At 42.2% G+C, this 25,556-nt stretch overlaps 1 protein-coding gene across 7 annotated transcripts in view; it reads right to left on the bottom strand.

The window, feature by feature from the left end:
• Positions 1-25,556, bottom strand: part of nrxn1a (neurexin 1a) — an 81,933-nt gene that overhangs the window by 42,896 nt on the left and 13,481 nt on the right. For 5 of the 7 annotated variants that reach the window (XM_034708153.1, XM_034708152.1, XM_034708155.1 and 2 more), the window contains exons 5-8: positions 7,222-7,523; positions 3,342-3,503; positions 687-758; positions 159-383 (exon numbers count right to left, since the gene is read on the bottom strand). In XM_034708153.1, coding sequence (XP_034564044.1) covers positions 159-383; positions 687-758; positions 3,342-3,503; positions 7,222-7,523 — 761 coding nt within the window. Of the gene's footprint in view, positions 1-158; positions 384-686; positions 759-3,341; positions 3,504-5,336; positions 5,382-7,221; positions 7,524-25,556 lie in introns of all 7 variants that reach the window. The other 2 variants (XM_034708150.1, XM_034708151.1) reach the window with 1 other exon arrangement.

Raw genomic sequence — 25,556 nt, 5'->3', positions numbered from 1 at the left:
GGTCAATTTGACCTGCAACATAACAGGAGGGTTAAGTGCCATATTACAAATGCTAACAGCACTAACTATGTTAATAAGTGGAGCTGCTTTAGGGGCTTTAGAGTCTGTTTCTGTGTGTATGTGGGCGTACGTTAAAAACATACATATCCTATTTTTACCTTGAGTGTTGGAGGTGTTCTTGGGTCCTTGCGTTGTTGCTGTCGGGGTTTACCATGACTGAAAAGCATCAACCCGTTGGGCTCTGTAGTCCTGAAGTCAAACGAGATTGATCCCGCCTTCTTTGCCGTCCACTTGCTCAGCGCCACAAAAGACTCCGGGGTGTCAAAGGTCACAGGGTCCAGCGTGGCTACACTCTCGCACTTAAAGGACACCACTCCGCTCACCTATAGAAGAAGAAAAATAAATGGCTTTTTAAGCGGATGTCCAGTGAAAATCAAGAGCAAAAAAATGCCTCCTTTGTAGTCTGGGAGTGAATTAGAGCCAGTTACTCCCAGCTGTGAACTGCCTAAAAGACAAAAGCTTCTGGCTACATCTCAAATATATAATCCCATTTACTTAAAATTCCTACAGCATAAGCCTTGCAGAGCCTGACAGGAGGTTATGATACAAAACAATGCCTGTGTTCTGTGTATAAGAGGATAATGTGGTGTCTGGCTCAAATTGTACATGCTGTTTAAAGTGCATACCTTCATCTTTGGGTCTCCCTGTTTCGCCAGTCTAGACAGCTCCAACCGTACATCATTGTTCTTGTACACCACCTTTAGGGGACAGAATTGAAGGGAAAGGAGGGGAACGTTATTTCCCTCTTGGAATAAACAAATCAAGTTTTTTGGCTCATGTTGGTCAATAGATGTACTATACTTCTATTTTGAGTTTGGTGCAGAAATGAACTGCTGTGACTTTGGTATTTCGCACATACAGTATGTAAGAAGAAAGGAACAACAGTATGACAGGCTTTGATTAACCTTTTTAGATGCCAGGAAAATAAGAACGCTGTGGAAATGAAAAAAAAAGGGGGTGAAACACTTAAAATATAACACATCTCTGAGCCTTTCAACCAAGAATGTCTTTTTTTTTTATATAACCAAGTGTTTGGTATTTTTTACATGAAAGTGACAACCTTAAGACAAGCAAGCCACTCCAGCCTCATCTTTTGATAACTCCCATTTGTCCCTGCCACTTGCTTGATCGCCTTTTTCTCTCCTCTCTTTTCAGTTTCTCTCGTTCCTCTCCCTGACACAGTACGCTCTCTGACTGAGCAGCGTGAGTGTAAAGGGCCTGCTTGTGCTGAGCATTCTGATGTCGAGAGGGCCGAGCACACACAGGCTCCGCTTTATTAATACAGACCTCTTTCTTTGACCTGTGAGCTACTTAGCAGCACTATAAAAAAAATCTATCTTTTTTGTATGACATGTGCTGTGTGTCTGTGTGTGATAATTGAATAAAAAGAGCTGCAAGTGTGCAAAATTGGGTTAGTGTGTGTGCGTGTGCGCCCATGTTGCATCAAATGCACCAAATTGTTACAGTTGTGATCGTTCATGCACGTGATTCATTGCATACATCTTAATTTGCTCACGCAGATTATCACATCATCGTATTAAATATGTAAATGTGCCAGTAGATGGGGTTCACTCTGACAGCGGCAGCCTCGTTTAAACACCATCAGTCTTAATGAAGCAACACAGAGCGCATTCACCACTGATACAGATAGCTCTCTGTTTGGCACATCATCTGTCGGCTTGTTTGGTTGTTTGTTTATGTCTCTGTGTGAGCCCGTGTGAATGAAAGCAAGAGTCAGACATCGTGTGCATGTAAGGAGCGTGAGGGTGTATTTGCTTGTGTATGTGTATGTATGTTCATTTTAGTTTAAAATGTTTTGTCTTTGTGTCTTTTTTGTAAATCTATTTTAGCATCCATTTTCCAGCATACGTCTGTGTCTACATTCTAAGTGAGTGTTTATGTGTGTGTGTGTGTGTGTGTGTATGTGTACTCGTGTGTTTCCATGTGTGTGTCATGTGATTTTTTTTTGTTTTGTTTTCCAGTGTTGTGGCCCATTTCGAGCACAGCGGATGGATGGAGCATCTCTGTGGCGTAGCTAATTAGCATGTTAGTGCTTAGTGCTGTATCTACTCCCTCAACGACACTCATCACTGATTCTCTCTGATGCTGTGGAGGCTGTGTGTGTGTGTGTGTGTGTGTGTGTGTGTGTGTGTGTGTGTGTGTGTGTGTGTGTGTGTGTGTGTGTGTGTCTGGGACTGTTTGTGTGAGTCTGCCAAATAGAAGCATTCTGTATGTGTGTGTGTGTGTGTGTGTGTGCGCTTTATAAAGTAATGTGTGTGAAATGTTTGCGTGATGCGTGGCGGAAAGGGGAAAGAGGAAGAGAAGAAGAAAAAATGGAGTGATATAAATAGAAAAGGATTTCTTGAAACCTGAGAGTAAACAGGAATCTGTGCGGTACGAGTGTATGAACCACGTTAGTACTAGCAATTGGATCATATAGTAAAAAAAATATTATATCGAGACAATATCTGAGGTTTATTCAGTTTGGATTCTGTCAAAACTTATAATAATTCTGAGAATTTTATTATGAAAAATCAACAAAATGAGTCGTCAAAGATGTTCTACATGTCTGCAGAGTTTGATATGATACGATGCAGGTTTGACTGATTTTCACATGATTTATGAGCATTTGCAATTTTAATATTTAGAATGTATTTAACCCAGGAAGATGCGGTAATTCAGTGCCATGCTCTCTGTCTCAAACATATTAATACCAAGCGGCAACCTCCGGTCTCAAACTATGAAGCCCATGCGGAAGTGTTATAAACTGCAATTAATCAAGAATCCTCTTGAGGCTGGCTGCAGAAACACCGGAAACCACATAGACCCGAATTCAAAAAAGACAATCTTTGCAGCATTAATAAACATGTTTACAGCCTGGTTCAAAAAACGGTTTAGGTCTGAGTAGTTAATTTCTCGACCGGCACACACTGTACGGGGGGGTGAATTTTTTTCTAACATGATGGATCATTAAGATTACAAGTTTTTGCTCAATTACGGACATGACTGACTTGACAACCAGACGGGAACACATAGCTGTTGGCTAGGAGGCTCAAACTCCGCCTCTTTACGTCACACTCTGCCTGGTTGAGTTCTGCATTTCAAATATGGCTGCCGCCGTCGATTTGCTTCAAAACAGCGCTCAGGAACACATGGTTGACGTCACGGATACCACGTCCTTATTTTATACAGTCTATGATTAACACAGTGCACTGACACTATAATGAAGGCATAAAAAGTGTGTTCTTTACACACGTTAGTGAGTCAAACATGTATCCCACCTCTTTGAGACATCCCATGAAGTTATTGCTGACGGGAGAGCCGGGCAGGTCAGCAGTGCTGGGACTCCCTCCCACGTAGAAGAAGTCGTCAGAGCCCAGCATGGTGTAGTCCTCCTGGGTGTAGCCCGTGGTGGTCAGGATGCCATCCACAGAGATGGTCACCTACACAACAAAGCACAGGGAAAGGACACGCTATATACTCACACCAAATCAGCGCTAAGCGCTAGCTAGGCGCTGACCAGCCAAATTAGCCCCCGTCACTCTGGTAACCAATGTGTATGCGTTGTGTTGTTGGGGAGAGGGCCTGATTGGTTTGGGGAATTGGCTAGTTGTGCTGTTGTTGCTGGGAGTTTGTTTTGGTGTGGTTTGATCAGTGTGTGGTGTGTAGTGTAAATGAGGAGTGCTGCCTCTTGCCTCTGCTGGTGTTGCTGCGTTTTACAAATGTTGCTATAAACGGCAGAAATGCCACTCGCTCCATCTGCCTACAATTAATAAAGCACTCTGCGGCCGGATTTCCCACCCTAACTGGAATCAGACTATGTGGTCTGCCTGACAACAGCAGGAAGTCTATTGTATAGAATAACAACTAGATGCTGTGTGTGATTAATAAAGATTCTCTGATACCGAAAAGCTTCAGGGCCACCACTGCTGGATTGAGATTGCACTCCTAGACTTCAAAGTCTGATCCTCCTGTCACTGCGGTGTACTGACTACAAAACCAACACAACTTCTGCATTAAGGTTAGACTTGTCTTCTGTGTGCGCTAGTTCAACTTTTATATAAAAGTCCTCCTCCTTGTGTCTCTGCCAGAGTCTCTTAGCTGCTTTATCTTTAAAATAGAAAGTGACAACAAAACTAACAACAACTTTCCTTAATGCGCTACCTCAGGTGGCTCTGACGCTGGTGTTCTTCTAATTTAAACAGCCCATTCTGCTGTATAATAGCCCATATGGGGGCTTTTAACTTGCACTGGTTGCAGACCCTGTCACACGTAATTCACAGTTAGTGGTATTTTATCACCCTGATATTCTACAGTACAATGCTAAGGTCTGTGCTTTCTCTCTGCAGTCAGCTCCCTCTCACTGGAGGTTTCCCGGGCGAGCTCGCCCAGCCAGGCAGGTGTTAGTAAAGTCTCCGCAGGCATCTTCATGCTCTACAGTTAGTGTTAGTACTATTCAGTTGTTAGTAGTTGTTAGTTGTTGCACTGCTGGCAGCCACAGTCATGTTTCTGGTGTCAGGCCAAGCTGTGTTAGGTTACTGAGGTTAGGGTTTATGATTGCAATGCTGTTAGTATTTGTGATGATGTCATGTTGCTGTGTTGTTAGGGTGATTTGTGATGATGGTGTTAGTTAGTTAGTTTGTGGTCTGGGGGGGTTTGTTAGATCATTGAGTCTGAATGAGATGACATATGGACCGATACACACACATTGATGTACACACACGCACAGGTGTTAGATGGGTTACGGCTCATTCCACACATACACATAAATATATAAACATGCAGCCTGCTCCTCTCTGGGCATGCAACCACTGGCGAAGAGGACACAGTAGATTAAATAAAAGAAAAACCCAGGACTGGATGAATCAGAGGCACCATGGTGAGCATGCAGTGGCAGAGTGGAGGACGCAAAATCAAAAGAATAAATAGAAGGGAAGGAAGGACCTCTCTATCCATTTAGCGGACCAATCAGAGAGGGGGGGGGGTTCTTTGTCACGCCATGCAGGAAAGGGGGGCTCGCTATTCGCGTGCAGGTGAGGGATGAGCCAATCAGTACACGCCTACATGTCACAGAGAGATGGGGTGAAAAAAACGGTAGAGAAAGGGGGAATTTAAAGAAAAAAAGTGGTTGGCAAGGAGGGTAGGGACGGGCTTTTTAAGCATAAAAGATTACCAACCGCATTATCCTTTTATTGGTTTAGTTTTGAGGTCTATGGCTCAAAAGGAAATAGACACGGGGCAAACCCAAACTAAGAAACAATTAGAATGATATCTACCGAACAATGGAGTTTGTTTACCATAGCGTGTCCAATGCCTGAGTGCTTTGTAGGAGAGGGGGAGAAAGGAAAGCAAAAAAACTGTGAACAGAACAACTTCGGGAACCAAAAAAAGGAAAAGCTAGAAGGCCTCTGGTGAGGTTAGTAGGTTGGTTGGTTGGTTGGAGTGGTCTCGCTAGGAGAAGGGCACAGGTTAGGTTAGTAGAATGAATCATTCCATGGATGAAGGTTAGTTTCACTAGCAGGTTAGTAAAGTTAGTAGTCAAGTTAGTAGTACAAACAGGCAAACGGTAGAAGGCAGGGCACAGGTGGGTTACAAGCACCTGAGTGCTAGTGTCCTCCTTGATGTTCTCTTGCTCAATCGCTCTCTCTCTCACTCACTCACTCACTCACTCACTCACTCACTCACTCACACCCACACACACAATTAAAAGATCACTCACCTAGAGCAGAGAGCAGGGCTGGTCTGGTGGTTAACCCACTGTAAACTAAGACCAAACCTCAGGTATTCTCTTCCTACCACAGCATCACTGCAGTTGGACAACAGACCACTGACCGTAGCCTCTACATTGATTAGTTTCTTGCTGCGGACTAAAGTCTTTTCTGCTGCCCACTGCCCCCTGAAACATCTGCAACGGTCACTGTGGTTCACCAAAGTCAGACACACATGAGATCTATTTCACAGGGACTAAAAGTAATTTAGTTTGTTGTTTAAATCTGCAGTAATCTCTCATCAGTAAGCATGTTAAACTAAATAAATATAGAACATATATAACATAAACAGACAAAAATGCTGAATAATGCTTCAAAGAACAACATGGATGTAGCGATATCTCACTAGACATTTAAAAATCTGCACATATATGAGACAATCGGTAAAATGAAAATCAACTCGCTATACCGTTTTTGAACACTAGAGGGCGCTCATTGCCGTCTGAAGCCAAACATAAGTGTACAAACATGGCAGCAGTTAAATTCTTTCCAATGATGACGCGCCGCCAGTGTTTCCCACACATAGACGACATCTGAAGTGGATCTACAAACCATTTAAGCCTTTTTTCCTTTTCCATCTAAGATTCCTAATGCTCTATTGATAAACTAGCGGAAGACGCCTCTCTCGTTCTACTCCGTGCATACACATCCCGAGTACCATCTCCACACCTCTCCTCTGCAGGTACCAGAGAGGGAGCGAAAGAGGGAGAGAGAGAGACGTAACAGACGTTAAAACAATGAAAGAGCTTATCCTTCTTTGGGGTGTGCTATTAAAGCAAACATTTTTTACTGTCCGCCTTAAACTCGTCTTTATAACTTTACGAAGGAGAACCTTTCAAAATAAAAGCATGTCTATCAATTCAGAAAGTAACTAGATGTGAGGCAGTAAAAAGGCAGAATAAAAGCATGATAAATAACAATTTTATGAGGCAATCTCATCTGTAGGGCTTGGACATAAACTCAGTTACTTTGACACATAAAAGAAGCATGATAAAAATCCTATAGTTGAGCTTATTGTTACATCCCAAAGAACAGAATCTGTTTTAAAATTCTTAAGTGGTTTAAAACCAAAAGTTCAATCCTCACATGTTTACTTTAAATGATAAAAACACTAGGAAAGGTGGAAATCCTCAAATTTAGCTTGATGAAACAGAAAATTGTTTAGCATTTAAAGCTGAAATTTGGCCTAGAAAGAAAAAAATGATACTTCCTGTAGATCACTTATCATTAACTTCAATCTGAAGCATGCTTCAGACCATTCAAAGCCTACCCATGTTGTCTCTATGCGCTCCCTTTCAATCTGCCTCCTTTAAGGCTGTATCATAACCCTAACAATCTTCTTTCCTGCTTGCTTACTCGGTTCCTGACTCCTCCATCCCCTGTTTCTGGTTACCTGTCTCAGGTTGCGGGTGACCTTGACGTCGTGCCAGGCGTTGTCGTTGAACTTGCCGTTGACAGGCTCCACCAAGGCCTCGAAGGCCCCGGAGCCGAGATTGATGACGAGCGACACAGCACCGTTCTTCAGTGCCAGGTTGACGTAGTCGGCTGACTTGCCAGTGTGCAGCATGAGGCCATTGCGCTGCAGCGTCTTGAAGGAGAGTGTGATTTCATCGCTGCTGGACTGGATAGGGTTGGGCGACAGGTCGTAGCAGAAGTACTCAGAGCCCTTGAAGGTGGCGACATACTCCTCCCGAGCTGAGATGGAAAAAGAGGAGCGGAGGAAGGAGGAGGAAGAACAAAGTAGTTTGGTGTCATTTTCTGTTGTTGAACATTATGATAATGATTAGTACAAACCAAGCTATGTAGCAGCTTCCCACACTGCTCTTCACAATATGCTGAAAGATGATAAAATGGTGGGTGTTCATCAGAGCCAGGCAAGTAAAACATAGCTCTGCCGGGCCTGGTTAAATTTGATTTGGATGTGCAGCACAAAACATATTGTTTAAGATGCTGCAAATGTTGTTACTGTCAAGCAAAGCCTCACTGATGCCAGCACTGGGAAGAAACACTTCCTTCCATACCTCTAATCGTACCATGAAGTGGTGTGTAAACAAGCTTTGATCACTCATGTGGGTTGCAGATTAAACAGTGTGGATGCAAGAGAGAGGGAGAGACAGTCGTGAGTCTGTAGCTTTCCAAACTGGTTATGAAACCTGCCATCCTCTCTTTTGAGAGAACAGCTGTGCTGGCAGTCTGAAGTGATGTGGTCTTGTTTGACAACATGGCTCATTTTGTGATGTTCAGCCAATGCCAGAATATGTGTGTGTGTGTGAGTATGTATGTGCACTAAGAGCACAGGTGAGGAAGGTTTTTAAGGACGGGTGAAGATGAAGATGGAGAACAGCACCTTGTAAGCATCCTGGCAGCTAAAGCAGGCGGGATCGGCCAATTAGAATTCAGAATAACAGGCAGACAGCCAATGGCGACTTACCTTGCACACCCTCAGTGACCCCCAAGGACACTAGACCAAGGTTTGGCAATCCATCATCCTTAAGCTTGCACTCTCTTATCTACTCTACTCTTACAGGAGTGCACAGCCGCATACGCAAGGCCTGCACCGGAACAAATACGCACACCTACACACACATCTGCCTGCAAAAAGAGATCATAGTATTGTGCTGGCAAGCAGGGGTGACATTATCTGTCTCCTTCGCACCCATCCCCCCATAAGCATCACCCTTTCCTCCGCTCTGCATCCACTCTCCTCACCACCATCCCTACACCTCTTGCACCTCCCCTACAAGCTTCACGCCACCATTCCTCCCCCTGCACATATCATTGCCCTCCTTTTTTTGTTGCCCTGTGGAGCCTCTGGCACAACCACTGCCTTGTAGTTCACGATAATGAGGAGAACAGAGGGGAATTTAACACGCACTGGGTCAGGCTGGAGCAAGACAGACACTTGGTGAGGAAACGCTGGAGAGGATGGATGGATGGATGGATGGAGGGAGGGAGAGAAGGGTGGTGGATGATTGCCACGTAATGAGTAGACTGAAGTGTAATAGCTTATTAAGGTAGTGAGAAGCAGGGAGAAGAGCGTTGAAATGGAGTTGGCCGCACTCGAGTGAATATAACAGAGAGAGAATAATAATAAGTGAGAATATATCACAATTCAAATAGCAATTGTGGCAAATTGTCTTTCTTTGCGTCTGCAGCATGAAAAAAAAACAAAGTGTGAATGCCAATATATGAGTGAGAAACAACAAGTTGCTTGCCAGCATGCGTGTGAGCTCCCCCAAGTGTGTTTCTTCCCTCCCAGCATGTTAATTAAGAGTGTGTGTGTGCGTGTGCGTGTGCAAGTTTGCACTCAAGAAGTGTGTATGTGTGCACGGACGAGCAGTATATGCTTTTTATGTGTGCATGAAATGTGTGTGGGGGTGTGGGTGGGTGCTGGTCTCTGTAAATATTGGTGTATTGCTGTCAGAAAAGCTATTACCAACTCAGGGCCTCGGGCTAGTCTTTACTGAGAGGAGTGAGAGGGAAGGAGGAGGAGGGAGACGTTGAAAAAAAAGACACACAGAAAGAAAGAACAGCCGCAAATGCTAACACAATCACACTGGCACACACAAGCAGACATGCAGACAAATGTAGATGAGGAGGCGGAGGGAAGGAGGGAGGGGGAGGGAGGGGGGGGGAGAGTTGTTCACAATGGGAACACACGCAGCCGTCCAGCAGCATTCTAGCAGTAATTTACAGAGGTGCCATTAGGTTTCAGTGTGCTGCTCCACCATTCTGTTACTAATTTACAGACATGTCATTAGAGCAGACAGGAGCACATAAAGCATCTCTGCATCGATCTGGGAGCCCTGGCCTGCAACAACAACAGGCGTATACGCACACAAATCAGGCAGGAAAATGCATATTGGGTGACACAAACACAATGAAGGACACGTGTCCTGCATGCCTGTATTCAGCAAACTCACACACACACATACACACCTATAAAACACATGCGCGCACACACACAAAGAGGGAGAAACACGCACACTCTCAAGTGGGCAGGTTGGAGTGGATCTGTTGTAGCTCAGATTAATGGAGTGAGTCAGTATTAGCTCAGAGTAAACAGTGAGACAGACACTGACATACACACCACATGTCACACTTCATCCTGTGGAGAGCTCTGTCGATCAAAGCGAGCGAGCAGGAGGAGGAAGAGGAGGAGGAGGAATGGATGCAGAGAAAAGAGGGGGGAACTCATATACAAGAAAGGAGGCTTCAAACCTGTAATGTTTTAAGAAGCTTGCAATTCTCCTTCTATCAATTGTATTTTACTGATTGTTCATTGTAGACTGATTGCATGTTAAGTAGTGATTTAATTATGCTGGGTTAATGATATCTTTTTATTTAAGGGTGTGAGTAACTGGGGCGCTGTTGGTGTAGCGCACACTATGTACAGAAGCTTTAATCCTCGTCGCAGTGGTTGCTGGTTCAACTCTAAGCCACATGCATTTGCTGCATATCTTCCTGCACCCTCTACTCCCCACATTTCCTGCCTCTCTTCAACCGTCCTATTCATTAACGTCAAAAATGCCCCAAAAATTACATAAAAAAGGGTGTAAATAACCCAGTTTATGTTCAAGTTTTGGAAAAGAGATGCCTCGTGAAACAGTTATTAATGAGGCTTTTATTTTGCTTCTTTAGCCGCCTTGCACCCTAATCTCTTTATTTCCTGGTTTGATGACAAAAGTGAAGAAAAGGCTTCGCACATCTACTTTGTGGGACACGTGCGTAGGAGAGGAGTGAGAAGCTCACAAAATTAGAATTACAACAATCCTACACACTGTCCAACTTGCAAGAAAGAAATTCTAATGGCAACATTTCGGTACTAGACCTTCATCAGGCAAACTTTATGAGCTACAGCATGTTTGCCTGATGAAGGTGTATGACCAAAATGTTGCAATTAATTATTTTGTTTGCAAGTTTGAACAGTGTGCCAGATTCTTTCAAATCTGAGTTGATGACAAACGAGCTATAATTTTGAATGATGCAGCTTTTTTTTGCAAGATCAACAGTGTGCCGGATTCTTGTGATTCTGAGTTGATGACAAACATGCTTTTATTTTTAAAAGGGTGCAAAAGCTTGTTCTGCTAGATCGTTCCTGGAGTGAATGATACTGCTTTTTTTTTTTTGCAAATTAGACAGTGTGCCAGATTCTTGTAATTCTGAGTTGATGGCAAATGTGCTTTTATTTTGAAGGGTGCAAAAGGTTCCTCTGCTAGATTGTTTTAGGAGTGGAAGTAAACAACTAAATGGCGATTACAATTTTAAAAAATGTTCCATGTATTAGCACCCCTCCCCCACCCACCCAAGAGGCATAAGCTGTCTGCTGCGTCTCTCTGTTACCTGCAGAGCGGGTGTGGAGACTTGTGTGAGGAGTAGAAAGAGAGAGAGAGATAGTCCTCTAGGTTTTCACATCCTGGACAAACAAGGTTGATGTTGTTCTATTCTATTCTAGATCACTGATGACACTCATACATGGAAATAAACCAAACAAACAAAAGAAACAAAACAAGAAAAATGTTAAAACTGGTGGGCCAGTATATTTTGGCTGTCTGCCAAGGTATCATCCATGTGTGGGAAACTCTGGTGGTGCATGCTCAACAAACCGGAAAGTCTTCACCTGTTGCTGCCATGTCTGTAAGCCTCTGTTCGGCTACAGATGTAAGAGACGTGATGATGACGTCAAACTAGAACAGTCAAGGGCAGATATTTCCATTCATTGTTTTATCTTGCTGATTTGAATCGCCCCTTTGTGCTCAGATTTTTCTACTGTACTGGGAGGTATCATTGCATCTGTAATGTAAATTCTAACTGCTTTCTATTGCTTGAAGGGTCTTCTTAATGAAACTTAACAGCACATTAAATACAGTTGGGAAGTAATGGAAAGTAAAAATACACCTCTCCAAAGCATATTCATTGTATTGCCTGTGCTGTCTGTTGATTACTCTTGTTGCTGATGTCTTGCTGTAGCCTAATTGTTCTCCTTTATTCGACTATAACTGCAAATATTGTTTTTATACGCTGGCCTTTCATATGCTAGAAAGACTTCTGTCTGTAGCCCAGAATGATACGTTGATTAAATAGTAGGTAACTTGACAGGAAATTAATTGGCAGTCAGTCCTGAATGCAAAGTTTTCCTTTGTTCTAAACTCTCTTTCATGAAAGGGTCTTTAATGCATGTCAATGAGACCACCTCATTAAATAGAGGAAAGGGAAAAAAGCGACAAACCTCAAACAATTACGAGAATATTTGCTTCGCTCTGAAAATCCTGAAGCTTTTTATCATATTTTGTGATCAGTTGTGTAATTGTTATTATTTCCTATTTCCAGTTAATCTGTTGTTGCTCTGAATTCACATTTAGTTCTACTTCTTTATGGGTATGCTTGTTGTCGTGTTGTATGTACAACAGCTGGTTAATCAAAACAAAGCATTTGTTTTCTTGTGCTTCTGAAATAAGAGAGTGTGGTGCATTTTGTGGATTTGTATGATCAGGAATGGATCACTTTAAGATTTTATACTTATTTCCTGGAAAGCTCAATCACCTCCCACCTTCACCAGATTGGATTAGAGACACAACGCATTTTCTTAAATTTGAAAAAATAAAATACACCTTGAAGGCTTTTTGCACAATTTTAGCAAGATTTGGACACCTTTTTAGAATATTATGACAGCTTAAAAGTCCCTCTGAATAGAGATGAACAATAGTGGAGTAGAAGGGTGGATGATGATTTTTTTTTTGCAATTTCAATTTCAAACTTTTTTTTTTGTGTTTATTTCTTATTGTTATTTATTTATTTTTTACTAATGTTTTGTGTTACTTCCCCTTTTTTTTACTGCTTCAAGTATATGTTCAATTTTGAAAAAAAATAATGATTTTCTCATCACAACATATACTGTATATGTCTGCCATTTTTGCAATCTTAGATTGACCACACATGAGATAATCACATAAGTAAGATCTAGGCCATGGGGTTGAAGGGAAGGCTGGGATGGGGAGGGGGATGGGGATGGGGAGGGGCATGGGAGGGGAGGGGAATGGCAACCTTAAATACTGATGACAAACATAAGAGCACAGAACTTTCTGTGCCAGAAAGGGTATTCTTTTAAACTGGATTACAGACAGGGTCCCTTCCAAGGTACAATGGCTGAGAGTTATACTTGAATATGTCCCACTGGACTACTTAACATGTAAACTACATTCCAGAGACAATGTTTTCCATAGAACATGGGAACCCTGCCTTGTATATAATGGGCTAAATGTTTCCACTATTCTTACAAGGGGCTTTGTGCTATAGACACAACTTTTTATTATCATTATTTTTTTTTTATTTAAGTATTCTTTTACTTTATTTTCTTTTACTATATTAGACAAGCCTCCTCACTGTCCATTTTTAAAACTCATCTTAAAACCCATTTTTATTCCTTGGCTTTCAACCCTGCATGAGACTCTGCTCCTGTTTTAGTGTTTTATGGTTTGTTTTTATTTATTGTTTTATTGTTTTTATTGTTTTATTATCCTGTGTTTTAATTGTTTTTATGCCTGCGTTGTTTGTCTATGAGCCAAGTGTATGTTTTGCTTGAACTGTTAAAAAAAACTAATAAATATAGATTTTTTTTAAAACCAAAACCTTAAATACTGTAACCAAAATACTGCAGCAGCTGGTCTATGATTTAAAAAAGTATTATGGTGAAGTTTATACAAAACACAATAAAAAAGGCATCATTTTTGCTTCTAGGACAATAACAGATCAAATAATTAAAAGGATGGAGAGAAAATGATGATATTGATAATCTTAGTTGCAGGCCAATGCTTCTTTTTCTCAGCTTTAGCTTGAAAAGAGATCTTCATCATTTAATCACGTTAGATTCAATTAAGCCACTAAAGGAAGAGAATGAAAGGAATGAGAGAGAGAGTGAGAGTGGAGAGAGGTGGGAAATCGTGTGCGATATGAGCAGGAAAAAAATACAATATGTTCTGTATTAGCATGGGGAAGAGGAGAAAAATTAATAACTATAGAGGCAGAGGGGGAATATGGAAAATGTAAAGATAGAGGGTGATTGGCATTAGACTTTGAAGGCTATCACTAAACTACTTCTCCTAATGAATAAAGCAGTCTGCAGGGAAGCAGCAGCAGGGAAAGAAAGAGAGAGAGAGAGAGAGAGAGAGAGAGAGAGAGAGAGAGAGAGAGAGAGAGAGAGAGAGAGAGAGAGAGAGAGAGACAAGAGACAGAGAGAGAGAGGGAGGGAGAGAGAGAGGAAGAGAGAGAGAGAGAGAGAGAGAAGAGAGAGAGAAGAGAGAGAGAGAGAGAGAGAGATATCTGATGGTTGATGCTACTGGGACCAGCTGCAACTGTACCGCCTCTTCGATGATCAAACACCCATCACATGGATTTTTTTTGGTGTGTTTGCGCGCATGTGGTGTGTGTATGTGTCTCATATGGCTTTGTCTCTTCCCATGGGTCTCCTCCTCAACATTTTCACACACTAATTTCTAATTTCCATGGCAACCCAGCATCACAGAGGGTGGTTACGGCGGATATGTGCGTTTGGGCATGTGTGTGTTTCACTGAGGGGGGGAGACAGGAAGAGGGACGGGGAAGGAGAGCGAGGGAGAAGGGAGGAAGAGTGATTGAGTGAACAGTACATTATCATGGACAGCTGTACTGAATCAAAATGGCGGATGGAGGCTGGGAGCACATCAGGGGAGCCTACATTATACAGCACCTGATAGAGGGAGCAGGGTGGAGAAAGAGAAAGAAAGAAGGGAAATGGAGGGACTCATTGAGATGGGTGACACAAAATGGAAGAGAAAAAGGGGTGGAAGGATAGAAAGAGAGACAAGGGAAGAAGGGAGTGGCAGAAAGAGAAGGATGGAGGAGGTAAAAGGGAAAAATGCTGGGGTATCTAAATCCTAGTGTAGCAAGCCTCAATCATGGCAGCCTTGTCATTCTGGAGATAGCACACTGCAATTCCACTGCACCTCGTTTTTAGCCCACCATGCAATTCTGCTATCAGCTTCTCTCAGACTGTCCACACACGCACACACACATACATTCACACATACGGAATAAACTCAAACACCCTGCATGAAGGCATCCCTCCTTAATAACAGACAGGTGGATTAACTATGCACTCATACAGTATACAGATAGATGACCAATGTGGGAAATGTATGTAAATGTATGCTAACGTATGCATAGTCTCTATATTAAGTTAAAGTGTGAAAATCCATACAGACAAGTTCACTAAAAGGCACTCAGACTGCCGTTTCCATCTCTATTCAGTGATATACAGCATCTGGCTCGGAAAGCGATTTCACTATCACATCACTGCCAAGGGAGCAATAGTGTAGAGGAGGATATTACTGTCAGGACACAAGTGACAGATTGGTGGTCGGCAATGTAGAGCTCTTATTCCTCTTTTTGTTGTTGTTAAATTGAAGGCATTCATTCCCCACACAAGATTTACGCTTTAAAACATCCAAGACGAGCGCTGGCAAACGTGGTGTGTGTCTGAAAGTTCAACCTGAGTGGATATCGCTGCATCCACAGAAAAATGAGCTGGATGCATGAATCAGGAATGCTTGTTTCCTACAGTTTTTGGTTTTAAAGAAGTGCTGGTATGTTTCAATAATTTGTGTCACTGAAAAGATCAATTATAGATGCTTTATTTACTTGGCTTCAGGGCTACAAGTGACAGTTACTCTCATAATCTATTGATCTGCTGAATGGTTAATTGTTTTGCCGACCTTTCTATTAAACAGAGGACATTGAAAATACCAGAGAACCTCATCAAGGCCAAAGGTGATGTTATAAAATGTCTTGACCAAGCGGCAACCTCCGGTCTAAAAATATGAGTCAATGCGGAAGTGTTAAAAGCTGCAGTTCATCGAGGATCCGCTTGAGGCTGGCTCCGGAAGTACCGGAAGTCACATACACATGAATGGGGAAAAGACGATCTTTGCAGCATTAATAAACATGTTTACAGCCTGGTACAAATGATGAGTGTAGTCTGGATAGCTAATTTCTCGACGTCCTCTCACTGTGAGGGTGGTGAATTTTTTTCTAATTCGGCAATTTCGAAGATATTGAGATTACCAGTCTTCCAATGAGAGGCACAGCTGCCTGTGGGAACATTGCAGCTGTTGGCTTGGAGGCTCAAAGCCCGCCTCTTTACGTCACACTGGCTCGACAGAAGCAATATGGCTGCTGCAGCCGATTGGTCTCAAAACAGCTCTTCAGAAACAGATGGGTGACGTCACGGATACTATGTCCATATTTTTTACGGTCTATGGTCTTGACTTGTAAGTCAAACAAGTGACAAATCGAACAAATATTGATTTGACAATAAACTTATGGAAATAAATTGAGTTAAGGCTCCGTATTGAGAACAACCTTAACATGTTGCTCATTATTTACATAGAAGCTACCAATTGTTTACCAGTTTATTTTACTTTCATCTAGTTATTAGAGGATAAAGTACTATATATTTAATTTAGTCAATTACACTTGTTTACATTTGGCTGTAAGTGTTATTGTTTGTATTCATTAATAGTGCCAAAAGAGGCAGCTAAATGTGTGATGCTAATCCCTAATGGGAAATTGAAGGGTATCGTAACATATGGTATAGTACATTATCATATGGCATGGTATCGTATCATATCGTCTCTTATCTTATCAGTTTGTATAGCTTCATATTGTATCGTATTGTTTATATTGTTTCATATCATATCGTATCATTTCGTATCTTATCGTTTCATATTGTTTTGTTTCGTATAGCTTCATATTGTATTGTATTATATCGTTTCATATCGTATTGTATCATATCGTACCTTATCGTTTCGTATAGCTTCATATCGTATTGTATTGTTTTTTATATCGTATCATTTCGTATCGTAACGTCACCTGTCACGCCATATCATATTGTATTGTATCATACTGCATCATACAGTATCATGTTATTTCAAACCATATTGCAATGTATTGTATCATCCGGTATTTTTATGTACTGTATGGTATCATAATGAGTCATAATACAATGTAATGCACTGTCCTGTGTGGTTTCTTTATGTATTGTATCATAATGTATCATATCGTATTGTTTATCTTCAATTATAGTTGCAGCAAAAATCAACTGATGAATAATTGACATATCTATCAGTGTAGAATATAAACCCATGGTTGCAGCTTTAAACCTCAGAAATTGATCTATTTTAGTGACATAAATAGAGAAACATTTTAAAACAGCATGTTTCAATATAATGTCTATATATAATAATGACATACAACCTTTCATGATTCGGTAAAACAAAAACATAACATAAGCAGAAATGCTTTTACCCTTTTAAAGGGAATTTACTTGGGACACAATTATAATTTAACTGAATAATCTCTTACATTGTTAATCCCTTTGAATTAAGACAAAACAATGGACAGAACACGTCCTGCCTTTGTGCTTAATCATTTATTTCTTGTCCCTTTTTGTTTCTTTTATCTGTGCTCATCTCTCCCTCTCAGTCTGTCTCTAGCTTGAATTTGGCCTTCTCTCTGGTACCCAGGGAAACCGGCTTGTTTCCATGACAATGTCTGCAGGCAGAACAGTGTATTTGTCTTAAGCTGGATAAGATCAGAGTCAGTTTCATCCGTGTTAGACACACACACACAAATGCACACAGACACAGGCAGGCGTGCACACAAGCACACATATACATACATGGTGGCACATATGCACGCAGAGTGTTGAAACACAGCGAGTGGAAAATGCGAATTTGAGCATACATAAAGCCAAAGTGTTCTGAAACAATGAGGTTAAATATAACTACGCAGACTAATTACAAAGCTAGGATTTGCATGGGTGTTGTTCGTACACACAGGCTGCACTGTTACACGCGCGCACAACTAATGAAAACCCTTACAGCAGGTTGTTAACAAATAACAGGATCATAAAGCCCTCTTTTCATAAAGGTAATGAAATGGGCTTTTAATGAAAGCTGTGGCTATTTCAGTTGTCGGAGTATTGCCAGACAAGTACCACAAATAATTAAATGTTCCTGCACAATACCTGTGACTGAAAGTGTGTGTTAGCTTGTTCACGTGTTTGTTCATGTTCTGGCAAACAGCAAAGAAATGAACTTCAAATGCCAGATGGGGTACTGGAGTGAAACGCCAATTGGGCCACTACCTTGAGCTCCGACGCAGACACAAAGGAAATTGCTAGAACTGGTGAGAGGCAATTGCAGCCTCGACTAGATTGTTTCTTTCTAAAAAAGGGTGTGTGTTTGTGTGTGTATGTGTGTTGGATGAGGCATCTGCATCTCTGATGAATACCATCCTGGCTGATGTGAGACTGTGTCATGTAGGGGAGCCCAAGGAGAGATGCAGCGCTCCTGCTGAGAAACGCTGCAGTCTTATCTCCCTCCCTGTCTCCCTCTGTGTCTCCGACCTTCTCTTTCCAAACCTCTTTGGCATTCCCACTCTCTGAAGGCGCTCCTATCTTTCCTCACCATCACTTTTCTACACTCCTTTACCCTACCCTGCCCACCCCTCCTCCCTCCCTCCATCCCTCTCCCTCATGCACCCAGCCTCCGCTCTATCTTCTCCCTTCATCCTCTGTAAATGGGGAGTCCGTTTGATGTCTTTATTTTCGAGGCGATTACAGGGTGCATCGGCTTTGTGTGTTCCTATTAGTGCTTCTGTGAATGTGCAAAAATGCTAATGTGTACACTTGCTAACAGGATGGTAATTGCATACAATTACCAATAAATGTATACATTTACTTGTGGGATTGCTAAACATTTCCCATGGTGAATTCGGTAACAGTGCATCTCCCTGATAATACGGGGTAGGGCTCTGTATGTGATGCTGTGACTTTCAATACAAGAGCTGCATGGGTGTTAAGCATTAATGAGTGCTGTTTTACGGCATTATAATGGCTGTTAGCAGGAGAGAGGAGGCAGAATTAGGGCATTACTGAAAAGGGTTTATCTATAAAAATTGAGTATTTTGCAATGAAAACTTTGTTGGAATCAGTGCTGATGGCCACAACAAGCACAACTTGGTTTTAACAGTTTTTTTCTGTTTCAGCTCAAGATGTGATGCTCAGAAGCCAAATTCATGGCAGTCAGTCGGCAGGCGGCCAATCACCAGACACATGCCTCTTAACACCAAGTGGCTCTCTCTCACCTCGAGTTGGGTGCTGCTCACTTGCCTGCTTGCTAAATTATGTAAGTCTTTTAATATGTGCTAAGGCTAGTTTGTTTTATAAAAGGTATTTCATTGACCATACATATATATATATATGTACACATATATTGTATATCCAAATATATTGATTCATTTCAATTAATCAGTTACATTTTAATCTTCCTACAACTATTTTTATATACATATATTTTGGGACATTTTTGCCTTTATTTGATAGGATAGCTGAAGAGACACAGGAAACATGGGGAGTAGAGAGTGGACAAGACATGCAGCAAATGGCGGACCGGCCGGGAGTCGAACCGGTGACCCCTTCAACACGGACTGTATGTGGGGCGCTTAGACTGCTTGGCTACCAGCGCCCCTCTTCCTACAAATTAAAATGTTTTAAGTTATATATTTTGGGGCTTTTTTCGCCTTTTTATTGACAGGACAGCTGAAGAGAGACAGGAAACATGGGGAATAGAGAGTGGGGGAAGACATGCAGAAAGTTTGTCAACAACCTTTCTGATCGGGGTGCTGGGGGCCTTGCAGTCTACGCGCCCCACATACAGAGGCTACAGTCCTCGTCGCAGGGGTCGCCGGTTTGAGTCCCGGTCGGTCGACCATTTCCTGCATGTCTTCCCCAGCTCTCTACTCCCCACATTTCCTGTCTCTTTTCAGCTGTCCTATAAAATAAAGGCGGAAAAAAGGCCAAAAATATAACTTAAAAAAAACCAAAAAAACAACCATTCTGATATTGACTTATCAGTTTCTGGTATCAGTGTCTCAAATATGAGTTTTCAATATTTTCCTTGTCATAAATGCAGGGGTGGGGCCACACTTTTTGGACTGAGGTAGCCAAACTGAGGCACCAAATTTAGCAGGAGTGGGAAGAAGCATGTCTTTAAAAAGTAACGCAACAGAGTGGCAACATTTAAATCATTTCAACTTAAATATTTAAGGACAAAAGTCTCTATTTAAAATACTAACAGTGGGAGAATATGCAAAGCTGAAATGCAAAGAAAGCTGCTAGCAGCCTGTTGCAACACAGTTCAAATAGTTCATTTCAACCGAAGACGTACCACCTCTGACAAGGCAAGTAGCAAGTCAATGTTTAGGATGTGGGGGTGGTCAATCAGATTTGAAAAGGGTGGTGTACAGCAACCCCTCAATCCCTTTATGAAGAGAATGTATCATTATTTATTTGCTCTTTAAAAAAAGCAGGATTACTAAGCAGCTAATCCTTAGAACAATCCTATAGAGGAAGAGATCATTACTTGTGACCCTTATAATCATGAACCCTGAAATGTAGCATATTTGTCCTTTTTTACTTTTCTGAAATGGCATTATTAACAAACCCAAAATATGTCTCATAATTAGGTCTAAGTGCCTGTTTTTTTATCTCAGAATAATCAGCCCCTTGTGTGAAATGTATTATTAGGGCTGTTAGATGATGATGAGTAAGAGGTAGGAGACATGCTGTACTTTGCTGGTACCGACTGGTTCCTCTTGTCTTGGCGTCTGCTACCACTCCCAGTCCCACATATGGTGGAGTCAGCATGGTCCTCTCAGTGTGTGTGTGTGTGTGTGTGTGTTTGTGTGTGTGTGTGTGAGAAAAGCTCGGACATTTGCACGTAGGGGGAAACTGTGCGAGAGAGGTGAAGGAGCAGGAAAACAAAGGAGATAATTTGAAGAGATATTCAAAGAGTGAGACACTGAACATGTGTGTGACTGTGTGTGTGTATCCTATGTGTGCGTCCATCTGTGTATGTGTATGCCATAAGACAAAGTGTTAAAATGAGCTGCTTTGATTGCCGACGCTTTATGAGTCACAAGTGATGACTCACAATCCACCTCCCATGAACAGGCACTCATGCACACACGCGCACACACACACACACACACACACACACACACACACACACACACACACACACAGAGACGCACCTCGTTCTCTTTCCTGCTTCATCCACTGACCGTGAAGAATATGTGCAGGCAGCCTTACTCATGCATATTTACACTGAACACACACTCACTCACCTACTCAGCGGCCATTCTCTAAAGGTTATTGTGTGTGAGTGTGTGTCTGTTTGACGGTCCGTTCACGTAAGCGCGCGTGTGTAAAGGTCACTTCAAGCGAGGCGGACCACTTGTTTATGCTGTGCACAGATTGTAGGATGGATATCAAGAACACTTGAACATTTAGACAAACAACAGTTATTAACAGGACAACCTGCCTGAAAGCTAAAAATAAATATATAAATAAACCAAACGAGCATCGCCGCCAATTACGCACGAGAGCCGCTCCTCGATCCTATTCAGAACCCGCAATCACCCATTCACCCAGAACTCGTCATGGTCTATTCTTGGCCAGACACAGAGAAGAGAAAGGGCAAAATCTGCTACTTGGCTTTAAGCACATTTTCCATCCAGATTATTGCTGCTCAATACTTTTCAGGGAGTAAAAAAAAGGAAAAAAATCCATTTCCCCCTCTTCCTTTGGCTGCTCGATACTTATGAAAATCCAATTTGGCTCCCTCTTTTCTTTCTTCCCTCCACAATTCGCGCATTTTCACCCACTCAAAGTGATTAGTGATCTGTGGGTATCGTTTCCAGGGAGAGTGATAACTGTGTTTTATGGAGGAGGGGAAAGGTCCAGGGCTCCCCATCAGGGCTGATGTCCCCCGGAGAATGACTGGGCTGGGAGGGCAGACGGGAGCACCGCTGTCCCTTTGCAGATACAGCCAGTTGCTCTACATCACAGGAGAGAAGACGACTCACTTTATCTCTCCCTCGCTTTCCTCCCTACTCCCTCCATCATTCATTCCTTTAGCTCTCCTCTCGCAGGCACACTCGCTTTTTCTCAATTTCTCCGGCACGCACACTCACAAGCGCACGCACGCACACACACACATGCTATATATCTTTCTAAGACACCCCTCCCCACAGCCAATCCGCCCCCTCAAAGAAACTCATTTCAGCTTTGCGGGCTCCTCAAAAAGCCTCTTTACGCTGAGCTAACCTAAGCTAGGCTTCGTCTGCACCATTTGACAGCCTTTACATCTCAGTATGCAGAGCAAACACACACGCGCGCACACATCCACCGCCTTTTCATGCGTACAGTTTGAGAAAGAGACATCAAAGGTTTAAGAAAAATAAAAGAAAAATAACTCAGCCACAGCTCTACATTCAACCTATCACAATCCAAACATCTGTAATAGTGAGGGCATCCACTATACACAAATACGCTGAATACATTCTGTAACAGTGCGAGAGACATATGTTAATACATGTCGGTCCTTAAGTAGGTGATTTAAAATGCTGAGCATAAGCCAGATGAAGCAATTAAATTTTCACTGCCACCTGGATGATTCACGGCAGACATTTTAAGGCAGGAACTCAAGCACTAGGAGTGTACTTAGCAATCAAAACACAGCAGAAAAGCTCCAATAGAAATATACTTGTCAGAGTAGAGATGTCTCCCTGTGATAGATGGTTGAAGACATCATTTGTGCTCCATTCAAGATATTTCTATCCGCCGGCTTTCCGTTAAGTAGCACATTTTCACTGAATACACGTGGGGGCCCGATCACAATGGGAGACAGCCGTCATCATGTCCTCTGTCATCCAATCAAAGAGCACAATAGACGCAGATCAGCGTGTCACGGTCAGGCCCGTCTTCATGTGGGTCAATCAGTGTATTCATCAGCATCATGCAGAGCCGGCTGATTCCGCAGCACCTACCTTCAGATTTTTCAAAAGCACAGTCGGCCCGAGCCCCCTGATCGTTCAGACACATGCTCACACACACACATGCATGAACAGCTTACCTTACAGTAAATGAAACATTCCAATTCAATGTCAGCCACCAAGTCGTCAAATACAGCAGCTTGAACAGAGGCCCAGTGCCACAAAATATGATACTGTATGAACCACTTTACTATCCCTCCTGAATGTTTGTATTTGGCCTGATGTCTGCATATATGAATCAGGTGATGTAATATAAAGACCTGAGGAGGATTTTGAATGTGCTGTACTATTGGATTTTTTAGATGACAACTTTAAACAACTGTGTTTGTTAAACCATGCCTTGTCTAAATCCAAAATGACTCCAAACAGTAAAATTGATGTTGTTATGCCTCTCCTTCTCTCCTCCCCAGTTATAGTGCCAGCTAACTTAGCAACAAGTTAACCCTAGCTAATCTAAAGGAAGCTGTGGGCTAGCTCGGGCTGTATCTGATGGGCCAAGTGTTGAAAAGGCCTGATTCATGTATCCAGGGCTCTATCTGATAGCTCAAATGCTTGCAAACTGACTGTGAGCGTATGGTGCGTTTTGCTGGCTGCTACGGTGTGCATTCATTTTTTATTATCCTTTGCATTTCAGACAGTCTTCAGTGTAATTGTGCATGTTACTATAGCAATAAGGCTATATTTTTTGTATGCTTGAGGTAGACACTGGGGGCTATGGATGGATGGTTAGCACCATAGAGTGAATAATAAATGGACGTAGTATCCATGACTTCACCGATGGGTTTCTGAAGCGCTCTTTTGAAGCCAATCGTCGGAGGGAGCCATATTGGAAATGCGGAAGTCAACCTAACTCCTGTTTAGGTAAAGAGGCGGGCTTTGAGCCTCCTAGCCAACAGCTACAGTGTTCCCACCTGTCAATCAAGTCAGCTGTGCCTCTTATTATGGAAAACTCATAATCTTAATATCTTCGAAACTACAATGTTATGAAAAACTGCACCCCCGTACAGTGTGTGCCAATCGAGAAATGAGCTATCCAGACTACACTTGTTTTTTGTACCAGGCTTTAAACATGTTTATTTCTGCTGTTAAGATCAGCTTTTCTGAATTGGTGTGTATGTGGTTGCTGGTACTTCCGGAGCCAGCCTCAAGCGGACACTCGAGAACCTGCGGTTTTTAACACTTCCACATTTTCTTTGATTCTCGGAGCCGCTTGGTTAGAACTGACACTGGATTTTCATCCTGGACACTGGGGTTTAATTCCTGAGCAAACAAGTTCATGATGATCTATCTGGAGAAGTTAATGTTTTAGTGTTTTTAAATTACTAATGTTAGTCATATGACTAGCATTCGATGTTTTTTTGTTTGACCTCATCTTAACCCAAATTATGTATATTTTTTCCCACCATGTACTTTTGTTGCCTAAACCTAATTAAATAGGAACTGCTCAGGAATGTTACATCTTCCACAATAATTTATTTCAGTCTATCAGTTATAAAATGGGAATTACTTTCCAGTAAGCTCTTGATGCTGCTTTATTGTAATTGTCAGCTTGGCTGCTTTAGTTTAGAAGTGTTACCTTGACGCTGCATGTTTATTAGATCTAGCCTGGAGTACTTGTCCCAAAGTGTTGCTACAGTTGTACCCATAGGTTGTATAAACCATGGTCCTAGTCTCAGTGACGTCATTCATTGGTTACTAGGGAGATGATTTGAAGCCTGTTGTTGGCTGGCACCATACTGGAAATGCTGAGTCAACCTAACTTATGATCAAAGCAGAAAAAGGCAAAGGAGAGGAGCTGAGGCAGGCTTTTAGCCTCCTTTAGATGTGCCTGTCTGTCCATCAATTTAGCCATGACCCTAATTATGTGAAACTCTTAGTGTTTGTGGATTTGTGATGAAAAACATGTATTGCATATGACTTACCTGAACTTGATTTCTGCACCAGGCTGTACACAAGTTTAATGTTTCTGTCATGTTGGGCATTTTACCACAGGACCTGATAGGGACTCCTTAGCTTTTGCAGCCAGTCTCAAGTGGATACTCAAGGAACTGCAGATATTTGCGCTTCCACATTGGCTTCATTATTTTAATAACAGAGGTTGCTGCTTGGTTGAATCCAAATAGTCATATTCTGAAGCTTAGGGCCTAAACAAAGCTTCTGTATTCAAAGAGTTGTGATGAAACCTGCATAAAAACTTGAAGCTGACAGGCTCTAAATGTCAGCATCACCATCCATACAAAAGTTCAAATCATCCAAAACAGCCCATAAGCCATACACGTGATAAAATCAGGGGTACCTCTGAGCTTTCCTAAATTCACAAAGGGTGGTGTCCCAAACAGTGAAAAAGAGAGCAGGAACAAAGGAGGACAGACAGAAAGAGGGCAGGAAGAGAAAGGAGGGAGGCATCGTGAGTTTGTTCACCAGCGAACAATTTGAAAAAGGCAGAGCATAAGAGCTGGTGTTTGGGGATGTGTCCAAAAACACCAGACCACTTTGGGGTTTAGGTAAAAACAGCATTGCTTTCATTCACAGAAACATCTGTTCGGATTCACATGTGCTTGTCAAAGTATGAGCAGGAGCCCATGTGATGACGAGCGACAGCGAAACGAGACATGCTGGAAGCCAATGAGATAGCCAGATTCACATGTGCTCACCTCAGTGTGAGCAGGAGCCCATGTGAGGACGAGCGATGGCGAAGCGAGACATGCTGGAGGATGAATGTGGATGAGTGTTCCTGTGAAAACTGCCACAGTCATTGATCCGAACCGTGATGCAAAAAAGCACACATGCACACAT

This window comes from Notolabrus celidotus, chromosome 18 (assembly GCF_009762535.1).
Source record: "Notolabrus celidotus isolate fNotCel1 chromosome 18, fNotCel1.pri, whole genome shotgun sequence".
NCBI lineage: Eukaryota > Metazoa > Chordata > Actinopteri > Labriformes > Labridae > Notolabrus > Notolabrus celidotus.
The sequence above is the reverse complement of the archived record's forward strand: the minus strand, read 5'-3'. Positions and strand labels throughout refer to the sequence as shown.